At 39.6% G+C, this 26301-nt stretch overlaps 1 protein-coding gene across 1 annotated transcript; it reads right to left on the bottom strand.

Moving 5' to 3' along the window:
- Nucleotides 1-1465: 1465 nt before the first annotated feature.
- On the bottom strand, nucleotides 1466-25559 carry LOC101610211 (mannosylglucosyl-3-phosphoglycerate phosphatase-like). Its single transcript, XM_045139102.1, is given in 9 exon segments — nucleotides 1466-1855; nucleotides 4123-4309; nucleotides 5812-5959; nucleotides 16060-16225; nucleotides 18843-18990; nucleotides 20462-20691; nucleotides 20694-21041; nucleotides 24119-24270; nucleotides 25468-25559. Coding segments are annotated over 9 exon segments (1656 nt in total). The 3' UTR covers nucleotides 1466-1670.
- Nucleotides 25560-26301: the final 742 nt, after the last annotated feature.

Below are 26301 nucleotides of genomic sequence, written 5' to 3'. Positions count from 1 at the left end.
CTGTCTCCTTCCCTCTTTTGTTCACTCTCTCTCTCAAATGAATAAATAAATAAATAATATTCATTAAATAAATAATCACATACTTTATAAATAATGCTTTTCAAGTCTTGACTATGATCTATACCCCATTTAGCCACCACACACACACCCGAAGGATCTCAAATAAAGTTCTTGTGACTTAAGTGTACATATGTAAGTTTAAAATATGAGTTCAGGAATCTACCCAGTATCTTATTCAAATGAAATCTAAATGGAAGCAAAGCTTGCTCATCCTGTCTGCCTTCTGTTGTCATTCCATTTGATGAGTTTACATATATGTCAACAACTCCATTTCTGCATATGATTAATAGTGTGCTAACACCTAATCCATTTCCATGACCTGTGTTACTGTGCATAACTCAAGTTGTCCATTACCTTTAGTTAGTAAAAATTATGAAAAGGCACACATACTCTTCCCAAAATAGGCATGTTCTTTTGACCTAATTATGATATATGAGATGTATGTCAGATATCAGTTATGACATATCAGATATCAGATATGTATACACCAGAAATGGGGTATGTTTAGGAGTGTGGTGGTTTGATTCAGGTGTCCCCCATCAACTTATGTGTTCTGAATGCTTGATCCCCAGGTGATAACAGTTTTGCAATTTGAAACCTTGTTGGAGGTGTGTTGTTTAGAGCGGGCTTATAGGTATTGTAGCCAGCTTCCCCTTGCCAGTGTTTGGCACAGTCTCCTGTTGCTGTTGTCCACCTGACGGTGGGCAGGAGATTAAGTCCACCCTCTGCTCATGCCATCATTTTCCCCTACCATCATGGAGCTTCCCCTCAAGACTGTAAGCCAAAACAAACCCTTTCCTCCCTCAAACTGCTTTTAGCCAGGCTCTTTCTGCCAGCAATGACAAGCAAACTGTAACAAGGAGATGCCATCGATCTTTAGCCAATTACAAATCCTTTATGAATTTGGTCCAATATGGTTTTAAAGACTTCAGGAAGGAAATTTTAATCATAGCTTATTGAAAATACATCCCTATTCCTTCTCATAATTCATGTAATGATAATAACATTCATAATTCATAATTCTTGAAATGATAATAACCATAAGGTGAATGAAAAACCTGCTTTCCACTAAGATGAAAATGCAGACGGTCTCACCAGAGAATATTTGTTGTCGTACTGCTGACTGCTACGTCACCCGAACCCCCATGGTTTCAAAGGAGAGGAAGGACCAGTGTTGGGTGCATTTACCTTTACCGCATTTCCCAAATTCTGAAACAAACCTAGTAATAATACTGAATTAAAGAAAGCAAATAATGGGAAGACATATAAGGGCATGCATTTATATTTCATTTGAACCAAAAAAAAGCAAAGAAATATTAAGGGAAGAAAGGGTAATTCACAAGTATTTTCTGTGAGAAACACTATACATTGTATACACATAAATCACAACTGTTCGTGTATTGCTGCCTGCCTAACAGCGAAAAGTCAAAAGTTGCATGACTTGATAAAAAATTAACAGAAAAGAACATTTAGAGCCATAATCATTCCTAGAATTAACATCAATTCTAGAACAATACAAAAATCAAAATTATGTTGCTATTTTTAACAATGTTAAAATTGGTCAAATTCCTTTTGGACTGACTAATGAAACACGCTAGCTGTACTGCACGTCAATCGGAGTCCGAATTCTCAAGGGCGCTGGCACTGGCGGCAGGTAGCGCCCTTAAGCCTTGCTTTCTTACGGTTCGAAGCTGGTGCAAATGCTCCTTCATGTCTGGAGAGATGTGGCAGATTCTTCCCTCTATGCCAGGCACCGCAGTTATTGTGGGTGGCTTATCTGATTCTTCCTCAAAGGCTGTGAAGTGCAGCAAAACCAGTTACTCCGCATAATGCCCCAAGGTAAATATTTTAAAATTCTACCCACAGGTTGATTAGAACACATAAACTGAAACTTGCATCATAATAAGAGCTCAACCAGAACTTTTCTGAATATCTCTTCTCCACACTCAGCTGTTCAATCCATGAATAAACGTGCATCATAAATATTGTCAAGTTCAGAGATGATCAAAATAACATCAGTTCATTCTGATTTAAAAGACTGCACACTTAGCAAGGTGTGGTGGTGCACACCTTTAATCCCAGCCCTTGGGAGGCAGAGGTAGGAGGATTGCTGTGAGTTCAAGACCAGCTTGAGACTACATAGCTACTTTTAGGACCAGCCTGGGTTACAGTGAGACTACCTCAAAAAAACCTAAAGTGGGCTGGAGAGATGGCTTAGCGGTTAAGCGCTTGCCTGTGAAGCCTAAGGACCCCGGTTCGAGGCTCGGTTCCCCAGGTCCCACGTTAGCCAGATGCACAAGGGGGCGCACGTGTCTGGAGTTCGTTTGCAGGGGCTGGAAGCCCTGGCGCGCCCATTCTCTCCCTCTGTCTTTCTCTCTGTGCCTGTCGCTCTCAAATAAATAAATAAAAAATGAACAAAAAAATATTTTAAAATAAAACACCAAAAAACCTTTAAAAAAAAAACCTAAAGTAACAAATAAATAAATAAATGCACACTTATAGTGATAAGGGTTTAAGAAAATAGATATATTTACATTGATTTAAACATTACACAATATATGCCCATAGGAAAACATCACATGATTCCCCGATAAATGTGTACAACTTTAATGAGTCACATTTTTAAAGTCTTTTAAGGATATGTGTGTGGGTGTATATATATGTATGTACATACATACATATATACACATACATACATATGTATATAAGGATATATATATACATATATGTATATAAGGATATATATACACACATATATGTATATAAGGGGATATATATAGATATATATATATACACACACAAACACATACATACACACACACACACACACACACACACACACACACACATACATATACATACACACACCTCCAAAGAAGATTTTCAGGCCAATGTATATATGACATTATTTAAATGAATAAATTTGTTTGATAATATATTTTATAATGTGATAGTTTTTATTTTGTCTTCCATTTTCTATGTTTCTATGCTTCTATTGCTGAAGTGACTTCTTAAATTTTTTTTTATTTTTTATTTGAGAGCAACAGACAGAGAGAGAAAGAGGCAGAGACAGAGAATGGGCATGCCAGGGCTTCCAGTCACTGCAAGGAACTCCAGACACGTGTACCCCCTTGTGCATCTGGCTAATGTGGGTCCTGGGGAATCGAGCCTCGAACCAGGGTCCTTAGGCTTCACAGGCAAGCACTTAACCACTAAGCCACCTCTCCAGCCTCTGAAGTGACTTCTTAATGAGAATATAGCTCCCAAGCCCAATCCAGAAACAACCTCTACACACCAAGGCACAGTGTTTATCAAATAGAAAAAGACAAAAAGTCTTAATGGACATAGGTCAGCCAATTGGTTACTTAGAATTGTTCAGGTAGGGGCTAGAGAGGTGGGTTAGTGGTTAAGGTGCTTCCCTGCTAAGCCAAAGGACCCAGGTTTGATTCCCCAGGACCCACGTAAGACAGATGCACATGGTGGTACATGTTTCTGGAATTTGTTTGCAGCAGCTGAATGAAGGTCCTAGCACTCCCATTCTCTCTGTGTGTCGGCCTCTTTCTCTCTCAAATAAATAAAATAAAATAAAAAGAATTGTTAAGGTAGAGTAGAAGAGAAAAAGTTTCCACATCATTGAAGATTGTGAAGCAGAAAAAATTGAAACACACACACACATAGATATAGATATAGATGGTTATGTTCTGGGATATTATATATATAATTATTCATATATATATATTCATATATAATATGTAATATATAATATACAATTATATATATAAACAAATTATATAAATATATTTACATATATATATATATACACACACACACACACACAATTTCCCAGAACTTAACTATGCTTTTTGTTTTGAATTTCTTTTCTAAAAATGTATTCTTCTCAGGTTTGCCCTTTTTCTTGGCAAAGGAAGTTCACTCTTTATTTTGTTCATATTTTCTCAAACATAGGGAATGTTGGCTACTCAGTACTGTTCATCAGTGCCCATATTTAACCCAAAATCTACTCAAGAAAGAAACATTCCTCAAATAAAACCATACTATCACCTGTGAGTGATGGTGATTTGTCTGTAGTTGTGATTAAACTCATTCGGTGGCCTGAAAGACACCTCTTCCTTCCTTGAAAAATTTTTATTGACTCAAAGTGATTCATGACTACTGTAGAGAGGACTTGTGCTGTTTCTGGGTCAAACATTCGAGGGCAACTTTTAAGCATGCTGTAACCATCCTTTCCCTGAAATATCAAAACATGCCTCAGATTTCTACTCCAGAAATATGAATAAGTCAAAATATATTTTTAATTTGCTTCAAGTACTGAAATGAATTCTAAGCACATGTACATAAAAGACATTATGACCCCACAAGTAAGCAAATACACTTTAAATTCCTGTCCCCAGCCATGATTTAGACGTGATAGCTATGACTCTGTTGTCCCAAGTACTAGGATTCAGCAGCATCAAGACCCAGAACCAACAGAAAAGTCATTTAGAAGAGCATTGCTGGACTCCGTGTGCACTTTAGAACCCACGCTGCTAACAAGCATCCAGGCACCTCAGCACTATGCAAGCCCAGTAGTGAAGAACTCCCTGAATTAGCCCATAAAGTCTTAAAAGACTGTCATCAAATCTTTATTCTACCTCTGTAACTAAATATGGCAAATAATAAAAATAGATTTGAAATAGGAATGTCACATGTCTCAGAAGTGTTTATCACTAGGTTTAAAATTCAACAACCATGCTGGAGAGATAGCTCAGCAGTTAAGGCACTTGCCTGCAAAGCCTAAGGACCTGGGTTTGATTCCCCAGTGTCCATGTAAAACCAGATGCACAGTGGTGCATGCATCTGGAGTTTGTTTGCAGCAGCTATAGGCTCTGGTGTGCCCATTCTTTCAGTTTCTCTTCTCTCTCTATCTGCTTGCAAATAAATAAAAATATTTAAAATTCAAACGATCCATTATAGCATTTCTTTTTTTTTAAATTTTTGTTTATTTATTTATTTATTTGAGAGCCACAGAGAGACAGAGAAAGAGGGAGAGAGAGAATGGGCACACCAGGGCCTCCAGCTACTGCAAACGAACTCCAGACGCGTGCGCCCCCTTGTGCATCTGGCTAACGTGGGTCCTGGAGAATCAAGCCTCAAACAGGGGTCCTTAGGCTTCACAGGCAAGCACTTAACCACTAAGCCATCTCTCTAGCCCCCATTATAGCATTTCTTGTTAACACTCTTTTAAATACATTTTTAAATTTTATTTGCAAGCAGAGAGAGATAGAGAAGCATAAATAGATAAAGAGAATGGGTGTGCCAGAGTCTCCAGCAGCTGCATATGAATTCCAGATGCATCCACCACTTTGTGCATCTGGCTTTATATAGGTACTAGGGAATTGGACCTGGGTTGTTAGTCTTTGTAGGCAAGCATCTAAACAGCTGAGCCATCTCTCCAGCCCTTTCTGACCATATTTCCCAGGAACTTAGAGAATAGTAGCAAGCATGAATTTTAGATGTCCTGTATTTTAAATCTGATAATGCAAAGCTATTAAATCCACTTGCATTAACTAATTTAATTCACAAGTAATAAAATATGATAGAAAACGTTTATTATTTAATGAGGACTTGAATCCATCAAATGGTAAATGTCTGTCTGTAAGCTTGTACATAAGTATAGCAGCTCACAAAGTGGCACATGCATCTGGAGTTTGTTTGCAAACTTTGAACATTTTCAAAAGAAATTAGCCTCACATTTGCAATGTATTCCTTAATGGCAAGAAGGTAAACTTTCTTCTTCCGCAGGTATTGTCCCTGAACTTTCACGGTGTCCCTGATGACGCGATGCCCTGGTTCTGCCTCTGGATCGAACCCAAATTCTATTCCAGCAACTTGAGGAAACCTGGAATGTAAAAATATATTCTCAGAAAAGTCTAGGAAAACCTTACTAATCATAAGTAAAAAAAAAAAGTTAGAATTTAAATGAGCACATCTTTTCCCACTTGAACTGCCAAGATATATACAGGTTCGAGGCTTACATAGCTGGACAGAACTTGCCAAATGACCCTTGTTTTCAAAAAAAAAAAAAAATCACGGATTGAGAGTAATTCATAGAAATCTTATCCTTATTTTATTGTACTCAAAACTAATGTTGGCTATCTCTGAAGTTCATTGTAATGTCAGAAATACTTCACTTTCACTTATTATTACTTCAGTGTTAAGAATTACTTAGCCATGGGGTGTAGTAGACCTGTAATCCCAGCTATATGGAAAACTAAGGCAGGAGAATTGCAAGTGCAAGGCCAGATATCTTGATTACAAAGTGAGTTTGAGGTCATCTTGGGCACTTTAGTGAGATCCCCACCTCAAAATAAAAACTAAAAGAGGAATAGGAATATAGCTGAGAACACTTGCCTCATATATATAAGGCTAAAAAGATTTTTAATAAGTTTATAGATTAATTTTAGGACAGGCTACCTTAAATATAAGCTAAATAAATTTTGCTCAATAGATTTCCTGAACAGTACTCCAAGAGTCAGAGGAAAATCCTCCAGAAAAAAACAAACAAATAAACAAACAAAAAAATCAAGGTAGGAACAAATAATGTAAGCTTCTAAGAATCATAGACTTCTGATATAGTCCCAGATAACTGACATAATACTTCACACACACACACACACACACACACACACACGCGCGCGCACACACGAAGTCCTGGTCCTGCTCCTGATTATGAGAACACAGCACAAAGAAAATGAGAGAAAAAGCTACCTGTATTTCTCTGTAATAGATATTTTGGTAGAAATAAAAACTGAATTGATAGGTAGTATTTTGCAAAAAGAAACAGAGAGAGAGAAAATGAACAAAGACACATAAAAAGAGTAAAAATTGAGTAAGAATCACACAGGACTGACCATAAGCAGATTTGGACACAATAACCAGTAAGAGTGACAGAGATTCGGTAAGAGTGACAGAAATGGCAGAGAGCAGGCGAATCAAATGGAAAGAGATCAACAATGCAAAGAAAGAAAACAGATTTGGCAAAGGGATGGAAAAAAACCCACACATGCTTTTTTTTTTAAATTTTCTATTTTCATCAGCTTATACAAGAGATAATCAGAGGGGGAGAGGACCGAGAGGAGGAAGGGAGGAGGGAGAGAGACTGACAGTTCATGGCATAATGCTTTCTCATGTTTAGTTGACTAAAGATGTTCACACAATCACAGCCTGCAGTCCAAAGAGGAGGCTCCATTCCGGCTCACCCAGACAGGGCCGCTGAGCTGACAAACTCTGGACAGGAAGAGGGAAACAGATACTTAAGGATTCTGAAAAGTAAACTGCCATAGGCAAATTCCAGAAAAAGAGCAGAAGTTAAAATATTGCTGACCAGATATCCAGGGACACAGAGGCTCCCAAGACCTCGTCACTGAAGGAGACCTAAAATGAACCCAACATGGCTCAGGGAAGCTCACGGAACAGGGTGTGAAAAGATTGTTAGAGCCGCAAGTTGGGACATTATGCAAAGAGACATTGCCTCTTCCCCATACCTGATGGCTACCCCCACAACGCACAACCCATATTCCCCAAAGTGGAGGGTCCCTGCAGAGGGGGGAAGACAGGGAGGAGGCTAACAATGGTACCAACATGGCTGTATACACACTGTGTACATAACTAATATTAAAAAAAAAAAGAAAAAGAGGCTGAAAATAAAAAAGTCACTAAGCTGGCAATTAATTTCCTATTATTTTTTCCTCCAGTAACTGAGAGCTTAAGCTCACATATCAGCAGTGGGCACCTGTATGGAGCTGGGAGAACTTCAACAATCCTCTTGTTCTGGGGCCATGAGGGTAGAACTACCTACCAAATGACGAAGGATATCATTCCCTACGAGGATGCAATGGCAGTGGCACCAAAGCTGCAGGAACTAGTTAGTACTCTGAAGAGAGACGCTGTGGTGTCAAGAGTGTGGGAAGAACCTATTGCTTTGCTCCCCGTATGACAGTTACGAACTAAGCTCATCTCTGTACGAATGTTTAGCATGATAATGACTCTGTCCAGTGGGACAGGTAGACCTCAGCCCAGTCCCAAGCCTGACCTTGGTGTGAAACACAAAAAGGAAAGATAGAAAGCACAGTGTGACACTGAAGCAGGAAATGACGTTGAAACCACAGCCTTAAAAAGCAGTGGGCAGAGCCAGGGCCTTTAGTCTCCCCAGGTTGCTCAAATAAAATGGTGAAAATTCCCCAAAGAATGGAAGTGACATCAGGACTCTCCAGAGTAATGTCAAAACGTGTCTACTAACTACTAAGGGGGAAAAACTGAGGACAATATCAAAGTGCATGGAAAAGAGAAACAACAGATGTCAATGCTGAGATGACACCGATGTTGACATTTTCAAAAAAGAATGTAAAGCAACCATTAGACAAGTACTCTGGCATCCAACAAAGCCAGAGGCACAAAGCGGCACCCACATCTGGAGTTCATTGGCAGTAGTATTTATCCTCTCTTCTCTCTCTCTGTCTCTCTTTCTTTCTCTCTCCCTTTCTTGCCCTTACTCTTTCCCTCCCTCTCTGCTTGCAAATAAAATATTTTAAAAATTCTTTTGGGGCTGGAGAGATGGCTTAGCAGTTGAGACACTTGCCTGTGAAGCTTAAGGACCCAGCTCTTCCATTCCCCAATACCTTTGTAAGCCAGATGCACCAGGTGGCACATACATCTGGAGTTCCTTTGCAGTAATTGGAGGCCCTGGCACACTTATTCTCTCAATCTGCTTCTCTCTCTCCCTCTTTCTCTCATAAAGAAATAAAAGATAAATAAAAAATTTCCTACTTCCATTTACAAGCAGAATAACAATTATTGTCTGATGGCCAAATCTGCACACATCGAGACAATTCATTGTCATACTAATTACAAGAGGCATGGCTGAGTTGAAAACAAATTTCTGTATAAACTAGTTTGCTTTGAATTTAGAAAAGAAACACTGGAAGAGGGAAAGGGTTAAGAGTGAAAGCAAACAACTTTTAAGAAGTAGATATAGCTTTATGTTCAAATCATGACTTTATTTTCTTGATAAAATTAATATAACTTAACTTCAAATCTTATCTCTTCATCAACAGAATTTTAAGTATTTAAAATGTACCAAGGGCTGGAGAGATTGTTTAGTGGTTAAGGCACTTGCCAGCAAACCCTAACCACCTTGCTTCAACTCCTTAGTACCCATGTGAAGCCAGATGGACAGTGGTGCATGCATCTGGGGTTCATTCGCAGCAGCTGGAAGGCCTGGCAAACCCCTTTTTTCTTTCTTTCTTTCTTCCTTCCTTCCTTCCTTCTTTCTTCTCTTCCTCTCTCTCTCTCCTCTTTCTCCCTCTCTCTCTCTCCTCCTCTCTCTATCTGCCCATCTCTCTCTATATAAAATAAATAAAATTGTTAACATGGTAATATTGCCCAACTGATGTATAAATTCAACTCAATCTGCATAAAAATCCTACCTGCCTGTCTTGTAGAAAGTAGCAAACTGCTTTGAAAAGTGATTTGGGCAATATAAAGTCCCTCAAGTGGCCAAAAACAATCTTGAAAGAAACTAGCAAATGTTGAGGCTTCATATTTCCCAACTTCAAAGCTTATTACAAAAACATACCACTCAAGAGTCGGGCATGGTGTTGCATTCATTTAATCCCAGCACTTGGGAGGCAAGTGTAGGAGAATCTTTGAGAGTTTGAGGCCAACCTGGAACTACAGAGTGTACAAAGTGAGTTCCAGGTCAACCTGAGCTAAAATGAGACTGTACCTCAAAAAGAAAAAAAAAAAGCAAAAGCATTAAAAAAAAATAAAACCACACTCAGGATGGTGTGGTACTGCCTACACGTACACAAATGAGCATTCTTCAACAAACCTTTCCACTTACAGTAAAATTATTTGTATAAAACAAGACAATTCAATAAAGTGAAAAATAATGTTTTCAGTAATAAATAGCTTGAAACAACTGGATTATCCACAAGTACAAAAATTAAGCTAGACTATCATCTTATACCATATACAAATATTAACTAAAAAGTATCTAAGGGGGGCTGGAGAGATGGTTTAGTGGTTAAGGTGCTTAGCTGCAAAGCCAAAGGAGCCAGGTTCAATTCCTCAGGACCCATGTAAGCCAGATGTACAAGATGGCATATGCATCTGGAGTAGCTAAGGCCCTGGTATACCCATTCTCTCCCTCTCTACCTCCCTCTTTCTCTCTCCCTCCTTCCTTCTGTCTCTCCCCCCCCCCATTTGCCTCTCTCTCTCTCAAATAAATAAATAAAAATAAAAATATTTTTTAAAGACATCAAAGGGGCAGTTAAGGTACACAAAACCCAAGGACCCAGTTTTGAGGCCTTGGCATGGCCAATTCTCTTTATCTATCTATCTGCGCGTCTCTCTCTCTCTCTCTCTCTCTCTCTCTCTCTCTCTCTCTCTCTCAATCAAACATAAGAGTCCTAAAGGTAAAACTAAAATTACAAAACTCTTGGAAGAAGCATGCTTAAGTCTCTGTACTATGATATCAGGCATTCATTTCATAAAATGGCAACAAAATCACAGACAACAAAGAAAAAAAGAGATGAACTGGGTTCCTTTTTTTTTTCTTTTTCATGTTTATCATTATTACCATTATTAACAAGATGTTTCGTATGCATACATCATGTGTTGGTACCCTCTTTTCCCTCATCCCTACCCCTATTCCATTTGGGGACGCTCCTCAGCGGGGTTGCAGGTATTCCCCATGGGGTTGTAGTGGGAGCAGCAGTCAGTTATTTTGGGGGAAGGGAATACCTCTGGGTGTGATGTCTCAACCTGTGGCTCTTATAATCTTTCCACCCCCTCTTCCAAAAAGTTCCCTGAGCTGTGGTGGGTGAGTTTTAAGTCTACTTCAGTGATAAGCTCTTAGGAGCCCCTGGATCTCTGCTTCGGTAGGTATTGGGTATCCTCAGGGCCTGTCTCCTACACCCTGGTTCTGATTATCAGGAACAGCATGGAAGCAGCACACTTGCTCGTCTCCCCAATTCCTCTGTGGATTCAGCTGTGGTTTGGCTAAAATACAAGGGGTCATTTATCTCCTCATGTCTCACTACCTTCTGAAAAACAAGAACAGATTCTACAACAGAGAGTGAAGTCAGCATAATTTAAATGGGATAACCATTATTAATTTAGGGAAAATTTGGTGTATGTGACCTCTCTTTTAGCCAAAGACTAGTGAGAGCTTGACAATGGAGAACCTAATCTTTGTCTACACAGGATTCTGATCTGGTTCCCAATTCCAGATATGGATTATTTTACACTGAGTGGATCTCTTAGACAATTGGAAAGCTGCTGGTTTCCCACTGAGGTCACTATTGCACTGGTGTTTACATCGCGTCAGGGTGTTTGCTTCTGAGGAGCTTAGACCTCTGGTTGCTCAGACCATTGTTGGCCATTTTCCCCCAGTAGCTCATGTAGGTCTTTCCAGCACTAGACAGGCTGTCTTGGAACTGACTTTCTTCTGAATTCCAGCCAGGTCCCTCCATGCTGTGTGTCAGCAGTATATGGTGTCTTCAGCAATAGAGTCATAGCTTTTGCCTCAGGCAGGTGATCACATGCTTTGACAGAAAGCTGTCTTGATTTGGGGACCTTATAGGTCTCTCCAATCAACAGCTCAATGTGGGCAGCAACCAATCTCTGGTACTGGGCGTTACAGGTCAGAGACAACAAAAACAAATTTTCTTTTAAGCTTAGGCTTCATCCCACCCTCACTACAGCCCTACTTTTCAGGGGCTCCCCCCACCCGTACTCTTTTTTAGAGTTATATCTTTTAAGCTATCTCCAAAGATACAGGTTTCTATAGTACCAGTTCAATTTAGATTTAAATTTGTATTTGATTTGCCCCCCTTGCCTTCCTCTCCCTTCCCCCAAACCTTTCCATCCCTATTGTCTGGGCCTTGAGTTGCCCATCAATCAGGTATGACAGCAATGTGAACGAACAGGTCCAGGTTAGCAACCATAGACAGGTCACACCGTGTGGTGTTTGTGATTGTGTGAGTTGGCTGAGTATGATCTCTTCCAAGTCTGTCCATTTTCCTACAAACTTCATTGTACTTGTTTTTTGTTTGTTTGTTTGTTTTTTACTGCTGAGTAGAGTTCCATTGTGTTAATGTGCCACAACTTCATTATCCATTCATCCAATGATGGGCATCTGGGTTGAGTCCAGTTCTTAGCAATAATGAATTGAGCAGCCATAAACATGGTTGAGCCAATGTCTCTGTGTTGATGCATGCAGCATTTAGGTTAAATGCCCAGTAAGGGAATAACTGGGTCTGTTGGTAGCTCTATGTTCATCTTTTTCAGGAATCTCCAAATTGATTTCCATAGTGGTTGTACCAGCTTACATTTCACCAACAGTGGATGAGTATTCCTCTTTCCCCACATCCTCACCAACATTTGTCATTGGATCTTTTAATTATTGCCATCCTTACTGGAGTAAGGTGAAATCTCATGGTTGCTTTAATTTGCATTTCCCTAATGGGTAGTAATGTTGAACATTTTCTTAAGTGTGTGTGAGCCATTTGTAATTTTTCCTCTGAGAACTCCCCATTTAGTTGTCTGTCCCACTTTTAGAGAGGGCTTTTTGATTAGTTATTGTTTAGTTTTTTGAGCTTTTTGTAAATTCTAGGTATTATGCTTCTGTCAGTGAATATAGCTGGCAAAATTTTCTCCCATTCAGTGGGTAATCTATTGGTACTGCTCATGTTGTGTTTGTCTGGGCCAAAGCGTTTTAGCTTCATGAGATACCATTGGTTGAGTGATTGTTTAATTTCCTGGGTTACTGGGGTTTCATTTTGGAAGTCTTTCCCCATTCCTATATCTTGGAGAGTGCCTCCTATTTTTTTCTTCCAGTAGGAGAAGAGTTTCAGGTTTTGTATTGAGGTCTTTAATCTGCCTGGGCTTGATTTTTGTGTATGGAGAGATGAGTGGGTGTAGTTTCGTTTTTCTACATATGGTCATCCAATCTGGCCAACACCATTTGTTGAAGATGCTGTCTTTTCACCAGTCTACATTATTGCACCTTTGTCAGAGATCAAGTAGCTCTAGTTACTTAACCTAAGTCTGAGTCTTCAGTTCTGTTCCATTGGTCTGTGTTTCTGCTGAACTGGATTTCTTAAAAGTTACAAATTATAACTCAGACAGACACCAACACAGTGCAATGTCAAACCACAACATGGAAGACAATGTTTGCAAATCATAAATCTGGTAAGACTGATCCAAAAGATAAAATGAACTACATAACTCAATAGTTTTTAAAAACAGCTGGGCGTGGTAGTGCACGTCTTTAGACCCAGCACTCAGGAGGCAGAGGTAGGAGGATCACTGTGAGTTTGAGGCCACCCTGAGACTGCATAGTGAATTCCAGGTCAGCCTGGGCTATTGAGACCCTACTTCGAAAAACAAAAACTAAATAACAATTTTAAAAATCCTCTCAAAAGTGCAAAAGGTAAATATGTGCAAGTGGTCAATAAGCACCTGAAGAGGCTCAAAAATTAAAGCAATCAGAGAAAATTGAATCCATATCACAGTGAGATATCACTTCGTATCCACTAGGAGAGTTCTTCTCAAGACAAGCAACGAGTGCTGGCAGGGAAGCTAAGAAACTGAAAACTTTATGTGCTTCTATAAAATGAAAGTAGCAAACCCACTTTGGAAAACAGTTTTTCTATTTCTCTAAAAAGAAGAAGAAAAAGAAGAGGAGGAGCTGGAGAGATGACTCATCAGATAAGGCGTTTGCCTGCTATGCCTAAGGATCCAGGCATGATTCCCCAGGACCCACATAAGCCAGATGTACAAGGTGGCACATGCATCTGGAGTTCGTTTGCAATGGCTGGAAGCCCTGGTGTGCCCATCTCTCTCTCTCTCATCTGCCCCTCTCTCTCAAATAAATAAAAAAAATACTTTTTAAAAAATAGAGGGCTAGAAGGATGGCTTAGCAATTAAAGCATTTGCTGTAAAGCCAAAGGACTCAGGTTTGATTCCCCAGGACCCACATTAGCCAGATGCTGTTTGCAGTGGCTGGAGGCCCTAGCATGCACCCATTCTCCCTCTCTCTCTCCCTCCATCCCTCTCTCTCTCTCTCTCTCTCTCTCTCTCTCTCTCTCCCTCTTTCTGTCAAATAAATAAAAATAAAATATTTTTTTTAAAAAATAAAAGAGGCCTGGAGAGATGGCTTAATGGTTAAGGTGTTTGCCTACAAAGCCAACACTCAGGTTTGATTCCCCAGGACCCAGGTAAGCCAGATGCATGAGATGGCACATGCATCTGGAGTTTGCCATGGCTGAAGGCTCTGGCATGCCTATACTATCTCTCTTTCTCTCTCCATTTCTCTCTCTCTTAGATAAATAAATATTTAAAAATTAAAAATAAAAGAGTTGCCATGTGACCCAGCAATTTTAAGTATATAGCAAATCCTTGCACATGAATTTTCACTGCCGTATGATTGATTTGTCATAGACCCAACAAGGAATAATTCAATGAATGCATAAAAGTGTTATTATCCACAGTGAAACGATACTCAATAACGCAAAAGAAGAAATAAGTTCTAACACATGCTGCAGCATGGCTGAATCTTGAAAACAGGCCAAGTGAAAGAACCGATAGAAAAATCATATTCTATGATTACATTAACATGAAATGTACAGAACACACAAACACACAGATGGAAACTAGATAAGCATTTGCCTAGGGCTGAGGGATTTGGAGGAAATGAAAAGTGGCTGCCAATGGATACAGTTTCTATATAAAGTGGCAAAAATATTCTAAAACTAATTATTATAAGTACCCATCTAGATGGGAGTTTGTACATACATTTATACTAATTGAACATCCTTGTTAGCATAGCAGAAAAAATTCAATTATACCATTTAAATGGATGAATTGCATGGTATGTGAAATATACTGCTATAAAGCTTTTTTAAAAACTTCGTTCAACATTGTATAAAAGCACAAGATATTCTGTAACATCTTCAGATGGTTGTTTCTCCTTTTTTTCAAGATTATAAACTACAACCACTTAAAGTTTCCTATTATATGTATAATTTAATGACATTACAGACTACAATATTTAGCCATTGGCTTTTGTGTATTTTAATTTAAGGTTTTGAGAGTGTTTAAACATTTGACTTTATTGTTTTTAATTTTTTTAAATTTATTATTATTATTTATTTATTTGAGAGTGACAGACAAAGAGGGAGAGAGAGACAGAATGAGCACACCAGGGCTTCCAGCCACTACAAACGAACTCCAGACGCATGCACCCCCTTGTGCATCTGGCTAACGTGGGTCCTAGGGAATCAAGCCTCGAACCGGGGTCCTTAGGCTTCACAGGCAAGCGCTTAACCACTAAGCCATCTCTCCAGCCCAATTTCATTCAACTAAGAATTCTATAGTGATATTTGAACATGAAACCAAGGCAACAAAGTATTATCTTGTTTCTCCTATAAGAAAAGGAAGTAAAAAATAAGTTTAGGGTGCTGAAGGGATGGCTTAGCATTTAAGGTGCTTGCTTGCAAAGCCAAAGGACCCAGGTTCACTTCCCCAGGACCCACAGGAGGCACATGTTTCTGGAGTTCATTTGCAGCAGCTGGAGGCCGTGGCACATAGATTCTCTCTCTCTCTCTCTCAAATAAATAAACTAAAATAAATAATAATTTTAGGCATTTAAACATTGAAATCTAAAATCCACTCAAATATTCACATATACTACTAAAATGATGGTAATTTTAACAGCAAGTGTGATTTCTACATACTATTATTGTTGTCAGTTTCACACTAGTTAGTAAAATTAAGAATTTAAGATTTTTCAAACTGCCCTTACATATTAATAACATTTTAAGTTAATATTTTACCATGTTAAATCAGACTTAAATTCTGCGTAGGGTTTCTTTTTGTTCCATGATACAAAGAAATAGTTTAGGACTCCGTCAGCTTGTAGAAGTGTATACAGACCTCCCATCTAGAGCCGGGTACTTGTAAACCCCATTTTCAAGAGCTTCAAGCAGCTGTGAGCCTGTCACTCTGACAACTAACACAGGGTCCACGATGGGAAGAACAGCTAAAAGGTCATGCAAGGTGAAATTCCCTGGTGGATGGATTCTATCCGATCTTAAAGTGCCTGTAGTAATAGAAGAGAAAAAGATTGCATTTTAATTTTCCATCAAACATCACTGTTATGACTCATATTACACTTACAACATGAGTTGCATATACCATTGACAAAAGTATCTAATCAAATTCCCAATGTCTTCCTCACAATTTATTTCCATCTTATCACATGGTTATATCTAGTACATCTGTTGTAGAAAATTAAATTACATGTTAACTACCATTTTCTCCTTAACATAGTTTACAAGAGAAAAGTCACTACTTCTTTTCCTGCTTTTGGACAGGAACATTTCCAACACATTACAGAGCAAAGGTAATCTTTTCTTAAAGATCTCCACAAGTGGACTGGAGAGATGGCTCAGCAGTTAAGGCATTTGCCTTTGAAGCCTAAGGACTTAGGTTCAATTCCCCAGTACCCACGTAAGCCAGCTGCACAGGGTGGCACAAGTCTGGAGTTTATTTGCTGTGGCTGGAGTCCCTGACACACCGATCCTCTCTATATATCTGCCTCTTTCTCTCTCTCTCTCTCAAATAAATATAATATTTAAAAATATCTCCACAAGTAGCAGCCCCCAAAATTTCTTTTTATTGCTTATTTGGGTCTTGGCTACATAGCTAGACAACAAGCTGTGGGGACTGCCTGGCCCTCCCTCTTCAGCGCTAGGACTGCAGACACGGGCCGCTGTGCTGGCATTTACAGTGGGTGCTGGGGACCGGAACTCAGTTTCTCATGCTTGCATGGCAAGAGCTTTACCCACCAAGCCCTCTTTCTTGCCCCAAAAATTTCTTAAGCAATTCTAAAGTTTAACAAATTTCACTCTTGGTAAATGTTTCCACAACTACATTGTAAGAAATCTATGTTAGGATGTTAACTAATGTCACATTGCAAGAGGGAGAGCAGAAGACACTGACACCAAAGGTGGGCCCTGCGGGGCTCTGTCTGTGGTGCTGGGTGACTCCAACACCACACGGAAAACTTCTCATGGAATCAGGCACCTAGTCACTGTGATGAAACTGCCAATGTCCAAAGCTCCAGGCACTATGAGCACATGAGCCAAAGCTGGCTTCAAAGCAGAGCTACTTTAATTTTCTCTAACGATTCTTACTATCTAAGTCCCAAGGTAGGCCATGTTCTATCTATTAGTTTACAAAAATGACTAGATGAGGAGCCAAGTTATCCATTTACCTAACGAGATTTCCCTAATTACTCAGGAAAGAACCTGAATGATTCTAGTCTACAGACTTCCATATCGAGGATAGTAGCATGCCAGTTTAAAGCAGATTAACAAGGCCATACCTTCATGTAAAACTTTCAACAAAAAGTTTTTTTAAAATGGGGTGGCGAGATGGGGTGGCTGTTAAAGCACTTGCTTGCAAAGCCAAAGGACCTCAGTTCTATTCCCCAGGACCCACATAAGCCATATGCACAAGGTGGCACATGCATCTGGAGGCTGGAGGCCTTGGCATGTCTATTCTCTGTCTCTTTCTCTCTGTCTATGCCTCTTTCTATCACTCAAATAAATAAAGAAATAAAAGAATAACACCTCTTTTAAAAAAAGTTTAAAAATGTTTAAACCTCATAAGTAAATAATTGTTTAAAAGATTGTTTATAGGGCTGGAGAAATGGCTTAGTGGTTAAGCACTTGCCTGTGAAGCCTAAGGACCCCTGTTCAAGGCTTGATTCCCAGGACCCACATTAGCCAGATGTGCAAGGGGGCGCATGCGTCTGGAGTTCGTTTGCAGTGGCTGGAGGCCCTGGCGCACCCATTCCCATTCTCTCTCTCTCTCTCTCTCTCTCTCTCTCTTTCTCTATCTGTTGCTCTCAATTAAATAAAAATAAATTTTTAAAAATTGTTTATAAAAATGGAATGGAGAGATTGCTTAGTGGTTAAGGGACTTGCCAAGGAAGCCTAAGGACCCAGGTTCAATTCTCCAGGTCCCACATAAACTAGATGCACAAGGTGTGAGTTTGTTTGCAGTGGCTAGAGGCCCTGGCACTCCCATTCTCCCTCCCTCCCATATTCTCTCTCTCTCTCTCCCTCCCTCTCTCTCTCTCTCTCTCTTTCTCTCTCTCTACCCCCTTCTCTCTGTCTCAAATGAACAAAATTTTTTAAATTGTTTATAAAATATAATTTTCATCTAAACTGTAGAATCAGATTCCAAATGCTGTGTCTGAGCATAAAAGGAAACAAAGAGCCAATTTTGATAAATTAATGGAATAAATTTCTAAATAAGACTTTGCATAATTAAAATGGCCTTCTATTACTACAAATTTTTGAAAAAATAAAAACTAATTTTAACAGGGCTATACTGGCTCATGCCTTTAATCCTAGCTTTTGGAAGCAGAAATAAGAGAATCACTGTGAGTTTGAGGCCAGCCTGGGGCTACAGAGTGAGTTCCAGGTCAGCCTCAGCTAGAGTGAGCTGCAACCTTCAAAAAAATAAACAAATAAAATAAATCCCTAATTTTGTCATTTATATATATATATATATATTTTTGATGTTTAGAAAGATTTTATTAGAGCTTAACAGAGGAAGGAAAGCAGAGCTCTGATACACCAGGAGGGTATTTCCAGAAAAGGAAAAGCCCCATTTTATGCTTATCGCTTAACAAGTAATGAGATTACCTGAGTTAAGCAGTGCTGCATCAGCACGAGTCGCCTCCAGCATAGCATTTGTTACTAAATTTCCAAGATTGCTCTCAGATCTTCGTACAGTAGTTTCACGGCCATCTAATTCCATATCAATTGGGCAAAGAACTTCTTCTAACATGTACTAAAAAAGTGAGAAAACAGCTTTCTAAAATGAACATTCCTTGTACTTCATTAATTTTTTCCACTTTATCACTTCTTTTTTATCTCAAACGTAAAATAAAATCATTTCTTCCACCTCTTCTAATATCATAGTATTAAAGGGATATTAAAATTCTAAATATTCTAACAATCATGTATTTTTCATAGCCATTTAAGGAGTCTGGCTATGGTATATTTTTGGAGCCCTTATCCAAACCAATCAGGGCCAGAAAACTATTATAAAAGTATCCAATGTCCTTGATGGCAAGCTCATCCGAACATGGACTCATTCACTAATTCTTCAATCACAATCGGAACAGGGGACTGGAGAGGTGGCTCATTGGTAATGTGTGCTTCCTGTTCAAGCAGCCTGAGGGGCCTGGGATTGAATTCAGAACTGAAGATACCGTGTCAAACAGCTGAGCGTGGCCATGCACTCCAGTAATCCCAGTCCCACAGAGCAACAGAGACCCGATAATCTTCAGAACCCAGCAAGCTCTGGAATTAATAAAGGGGAAGTGGAGCAGTCCACTCTGTGTTCTGCTCTGGCCTCCACAGGTTACCAGCCCACCTAGATAAGCATATGGGCCTCCAGAAGGGCACAAGCATGTGCACGCACCACAAACACACACACACACACACACACAAGCAAAAATTAAATAAAGAGGGCTAGAGAGATGGCTTACTGGTCCAGGCGTTTGCCTGCAAAGCCTAAGGATCCAGGTTCAATTCCCCAGGACCCACATAAGCCTGAAACACATGATAGCTCATGCATCTGGAGTTCATTTGAAGTGGCTAGAGGCCCTGGAGTGCCCATCCCCCCTCAAATAAATAAATATTTTTAATTAAATAAATAAGTAAATATTATCAGAATGGAAACCTGTATTCCCTTAGAACAAATTCAGGCCCCAAAGGATTCATGAAATGATGTGAAACATATGCCTCTAAGGAATTAGTCTGTCCATGTGTATCTGGCCCTAGCAAAAAGGCAAGCTTCAAATGTGGATGAAAGTTCCTATGGCCTGGTCACAAACCTCTCAAGGTGTGAAGTTCTTAAGTAGAAGAGGAGGAGGGAAAGAGTACCTTTTCGTTAGAAACTGGTGTAAAATTCCCCTGTACTTTTGTTAAAACAGAGCTCCTTAACTTCGAACGGTAAACTCTTTATTAAAGCAGTAAATTCTTGTAGAATTTGAGTAGAGGAAAACATTACCATAATGTTAGTTAAAAGAAGTCCAAATATTACGAGTCTAAATTTGTGTTACTTATAAAACCAAAATAAAAACTAAATGGGATCCAATAAAGCAAAACCGCCACTAATTGTTGTGACTGAACATGCCATTTTAAGTCAGTTACTCGTTCATGGCATGCTGTTAGGTGGCGGTCCTGCCTAAAGGTGCTCCTGTGAGCAATCCAGAGCCCCACGCCGAGCTGAGTGACGTGCAGCCCTTACCCACCTGTAGGTTCTGAGTAAAATCCCTAACGATCGCCTTGATGTACGCGTCTTCTTCCAGGTAGCTCAAAACGTCCACTTTCTCAAAGACGAATTGGGAAGAGGCGCCCAGGAGCCTTATGTTTATTTTTGTCAAATTCTTAAAGTCAGATCCACTTTTGACAATCCACGTGCCGTTCACCTTCCTGATTCCATAGTCGTGGTCATGGCCTCCGAGGATCAAGTCGAGGCCTGGGCCTGCTGGGCCAGCCGGGTGTCGTTCCCCCACTTCATGTGCGTCAGGGCCACCACAAGCTCGGCCCCCGCGACTCTCAGCTTCTCAGCTATGTCATTCGCAACGTCGGCGTAATCCTTGTAGCTCACGTTTGACTTGTTCACTGTAGCCAGGGTATCCAGCCAGTCTTCTTCCACTAATCCCATTAAGCCAATTTTGATATTGTTCCAATTAACTATTTTTTTTACTGTACCATGTCCAAGGGGTTCGGAAGTAAATCTGTCGTAGACGTTGCTGAGAAACCAGGGAAAGTGCATTTGCTTCGTGTAGTCTTCCAATATATCAACACCAAAATCAAATTCATGGTTTCCTAAAATGAAAACGAGAATAAATTTAATTTTAAATAATGTTATCCCATTTTCATTCTTAAGTACGTATATCTACAAATGGGATAGTTCCCAATACTTGCAAAACTATTTGTTAACAGTGTGTATTGTATCACATGCTACTTGAACTATCCCGACTTCCATTTACAAAGTTTTAAAAGCCTTCATCCTACAAAATGTGTCTTTGCCATCTGCATAACATTCCCAGAGACATCTTAAGGAAGGAAAAGCAGCCTTACAATATGAGAGAAATCCAATGTCTTGATTACTGACAGATAATTAGCACATTAATTTAAAGACTGTTTTAGTGCATTTAAGCACACTGACCTACTTTATAGAAAGGAGTATCTTTAGTCCTAATGACTTTTTTAAAACTCAGTCACACTACGAAGAGATAAAAGCAAAATCAAGATGTAGTTCTGCATTTTCTGAAATGCTGTATTCATCACAAGGGTGCATAAGCTGCAGTTATGAAAATCAAAGCCAACCTTGGGAGTACACGCCTGAAATCCTTGTTATTTAGAAGGCTGAGGCAGAAGGATCACAAGTTCAAGACCTAGAGGGCTACCAAAGTAAGTCCAAAGATAATTTGAGCAATTTAATGGGACCCTGTCTCAAAAAGTGTAAAGATGGCTGGGGACAGAGCAATTGCCTAGCATGCAGAAAGAAAATCTTGAAAAAATCCACACCTATGTGGAGATCGAAAAACTGCTCCTAAGCAGCCAGTGGACCACAGGCTAATTTCTAACGAAAGTCAAAAATGTCTTAAGACAAACAAAATAATACAACATACCAAAACTTCTGATGGTCAGCAAAAGCAGCCCAAAGAGGGAAATTAACAGCAAGAAGCATTTCAAAGAAAGATTTTAGATAGATAATCTAATATTAAGGTTCAAGGAAACAGTTTTTAAAAATCTGTTAACAATTAATAGAAAGAAGGGAAGGAAAAATATAAGCACAGAATTGTACACAGGCACAATTAAAAATTAGAAAAAGCCAACTAAGATAAAAATCAACTGAACAGTCACTATGGAAAATAGTAGGAAGGTTTATCAAGCAATTTAAAAATTGAACTACATCTCAGCCAAGGTCCAGTTGAAACCACAGAGGAATTGGGGAAACGAGTAAGAGCGCTGCTTCCATGGTGGGCCTGACAATCAGCGCCAGGGTGAAGGAGACAGACGCTGAGGACACTCAGCACCTACCAAAGCAGACATCCAGAGGCTCCTAAGAGCTCATCACTGAAGTAGACTTAAAACCCATCCACCACAGCTCAAGAGTTTTGCAGAAGAGGGGGCAGAAAGATTGTAAGTGCCACCAGTTGGGACGTCATACCCAGAAGCACTCCCTCCCTCCAATAACGATGGCTGCTCCAATAAGGTATAAACCACAACCTCGTGGGGAATACCAGCAACCCCACTGAGGAGGGCCCCCAGCGGAATGGGAACAGGAAGGAGGGAAAAGATGATACCAACACATGATGTATCCATACAAAGTATGTTCTTAATAAAAAAAAAAAATGAGCTACTATAAGATTCAACAATCCCACTTCTGGGAATTCATGCAAACAAATTGAAATCAGACTGATAAAGGGCTATCGTTCTCCCACGGTCACTGCAGCACTGGTCACAACTGCGCAGGGATGGAGTCAACCTATGTGTTCATCCGTGAATGCATGATTTGTCAATGTGCTAATTAAGTACAATAGGATATTAAGTAGCATGTAAAAAGAATGGAATTCTAAATGTCAACTCACACAACATACATAAATTTAGAAGCCATTATGCTAAGCGAAATAAGTAAGCCGCAGAAAGACAATGTTTCATTGAATAGAATGATGGTCAGCAGACACAGGTAGGGAGATCTGTGAAATGGAAAACTGCTCAACAAAGGTACCACGTTTTATGTAAATACGATAGCTATGCCCCAGCATACTGGCTATATTGAACAGTGGTGTGCTTATTTCAAAAATAACTAAGACAGCCAGGTGTGCTGGCGCCCGCCTTTAATCCCAGCACTCAGGAGGCAGAGGTAGGAGGATTGCTGTTGAGTTCGAGGCCAGCCTGAGACTGCATAGTGAATTCCAGGTCAGCCTGGGCTAGAGTGAGACCCTACCTGAAAAACAAAAACAAAAACTAAGTCAAAACAGCTAAGTAAGGAATATGTTAATTCATTAGAATTCATCATTCTACATTGTATATTTACGTCACATCACATTATGTTCACATTTGTAAAATAATTGTCAACTAAAATGTTAAAAATAAAACTATACATACCAATGTATATTAAAATATACTGTATTTTATATAATTATTTTGTAGTAAGAACGCTAAATAAGATTAGGTTTAATACCCAAAAAAGTTTTGTTTTTAATTTCAACATCAGAGCTGGAGAGATGACTTAGTGGTTAAGGCATTTGCCTGTAAAGCCAAAGGATGGGGATTCAATTCCCCAAGACCCACGTGGTCCATGCATTTGGAGTTCGTTTACAGTGGCTGAAGGTTCTACCATGCCCATTCTCTCTCTCTGCCTCTTTCTCTGTTTCTCTCCTTCTCAAATAAATAGACAAACATTAACTTTAACATCATACTTCTACATGTGATCTTAGCCAAAAGGCTGAGAAGCAATAGACATCTGACCATGGTGATGCTTCTCATCCTTACACAGGCACAACTAAAAATCTTACAATAAAATGTCAAGTCTGAGGGCTGGGAAGATGGCTCAGAGGTTAACGGCACTTACTTGCAAAGCCTGTTGGCCCAGGTTCAATTCCCAAGCCACTCACATAAGTGGCACAATCAACTGCTGTTCATTTGCATTAGCTAGGGGCTCTGGCACCCCCCCACACACACACACACATGTGTGTGCATGCATGCACAAATAAATGAATTTTAAAATAAAATTGACTTGATTACAAATTTTCCAGTTTACTGAACATGTCTGATAACTGCTGCTTTTGGGAACTGCAGCTCTTCTTACATCAAATAATCTGAAAGTACTGCTTAAATTACTTTAGAAACCATATATATATGAATGAAGAGAACTGTTTACAAATACTTACCAAAAATTGCAAAATGTACTCCCAATTCATTTAATATAGAAATCATATGCTTTCCTTTTGTTATTGTGCTTAAAACTGAAGGATTTAAGCAATCACCACTAAATATCAACAGTGGGTTCAAGAAACTGAACTTCTTCACAGCTGTTGCAAATCTAAAAGAATAATGTTACATGTTATAATCATATGCCTATACCAATCATGAAGCAAAAGCAGCATGATTTTCTCTAACATTACAATAAAAGCTAAGTATAAAAACATACAGAAATGTTTTTAATATAATCACTTCCTTTAACCAACATATCTTACCTTTTGGTACATTGATCTCACATAATTATGTGTGTGTGTGTGTGTGTGTGTGTGTGTGTGTGTAATATACACAATTTTTTGTTTATTTTTATTCATTTATTTGATAGTGACAGTCAGAGAGAGAAAGAGGCAGAGAGAGAGAGAGAGAATGGGTGCACCAAGACCTCCAGCCACTACAAACGAACTCCAGATGCATGCACCACCTTGCACATCTGGCTTACATGGGTCCTGGGGAATCGAGCCTCAAACCGGGGTCCTTCAACTTCACAGGAAAGCACTTAACTGCTAAGCCAGCTCTCCAGCCCTGAAATATACCCTATATATAAAATTGCCAAGCTCTTTGTCTCAGGGTAAGCAAAAACATAAATGCCAAATTACACCTAAGTATGGGGGGAGGAGCAAAATAAAACACAAAAGGGAGATATAAAAGATAACCAAACTAGATTTTCAATCATTGAATAATTGGAAAGGTTTCATATACCCTTAGAAAGAGTGAGAAAAGAACTTAAATTTTCAATACTAGGAAGAAAAATGTCACTATAGATTCTACGTACGTGTGTGTGTGTGTGTGTGTGTGTGTGAGAGAGAGAGAGAGAGAGAGAGAGAGAGAGAGAGAGGGAGGGAGGGAGGGAGAGAGAGATAGAGATAGATGTGTATTTTTGTTTGTGTGCATATGCCATAGCTTGTGTTGAGGTCAGAGGACAATCCCAGGGTGTGACACTCTGCCTTCTACATTCTTTATGACACAGGGTGCTTCGCTATTTTGCCATAGTGGAGTGTGAGCACCTGTCTACCTGAACTGCAAGTGTCTGGATTCTCCTGGCTGGCTCAGCCTCCTATTTCTTTAAGTAACACAGACTCATGAGCCACGTTCACGTCAGGCTTTACAAGGCTGCTGACTAACTAAGGAGGTGTCCTATCAGATATTGTATTGTACTTCTCACATGATAATTTTACTGGTATTTATGTATCATCTTTATTGTGAACGTTGCAGTGTGAATATGTTGCGTACTGGTCATGTTCCCATTGGGGCATACTCTTACATCCCCTCCTCCGCATCCCCATCCCACTGAGAGCCTCCTTGTGGCCATGTCATGATACAAGACACTTTCGTTAAAATGTCAAAAGTCCCCATAGTCTTTTCCAGTCCTCCACTGTTACAAAATCTAAAGTCTGAGGACTCATCTGAGTATCTTGACTGTGAGCTCTGTAAAACTACAACACATGTCACATACTTCCAACATACAACATCACAGAGTAAACACTTCCAATCCAAAAGGAAGGAATGGGGGACATAAGAAGGAAGCAGTGGAACAAAGCAAGACCAAACCCCAGAAAGACAGACATTAAATTTTGCATCTCCATATCTGGTATCTAGGACTTGTGACGAACTCCTCTGAGCACCAAAAGGCTTGGGCAGCCCTGTCTCTCCAGCTGTGTTTCCTGTAGCCTCTCTACTAAAAAGGATCTGCCCCAAGCCTGCAGCTTTCCTTGGAAGCCATCTTAAAGTCCTGCCATCCCTAAAAATCCATGAGCTTCCATTGTAACTTGGGGTTCTCCTTCATAGCTTCACCCAGTGGCCTCACAAGGCCTCCATGTAGGGACTGTTGTTTGTTTTGTTTTGTTTTGTTTTGTTTTGTTTTGTTTTGTTTTGTTTTGTTTTGTTTTGCCCTGCTTCACATGTCTTAGCCTCAGCTGCCCTCTGAAATCATGATGTAATGTATGACCTCCACTTTGTATCTTTCATCCTTCTAAAACCAGCAGTGTGTGGATAACTCTGACAAGTTTTGCTGCCAGATCAGGGTGAACCCCAGCCCTAGGTCATAGTTGTAGCTACCTCTGTGTGCTGAGGAGCACAGACCTCCTTCTGGATTCTT

The sequence above is a fragment of the Jaculus jaculus genome, chromosome 20, assembly GCF_020740685.1.
Source record: "Jaculus jaculus isolate mJacJac1 chromosome 20, mJacJac1.mat.Y.cur, whole genome shotgun sequence".
Lineage (NCBI taxonomy): Eukaryota > Metazoa > Chordata > Mammalia > Rodentia > Dipodidae > Jaculus > Jaculus jaculus.
Note: the sequence above shows the minus strand (reverse complement) of the source record. Positions and strands in the feature narration are given on the sequence as shown.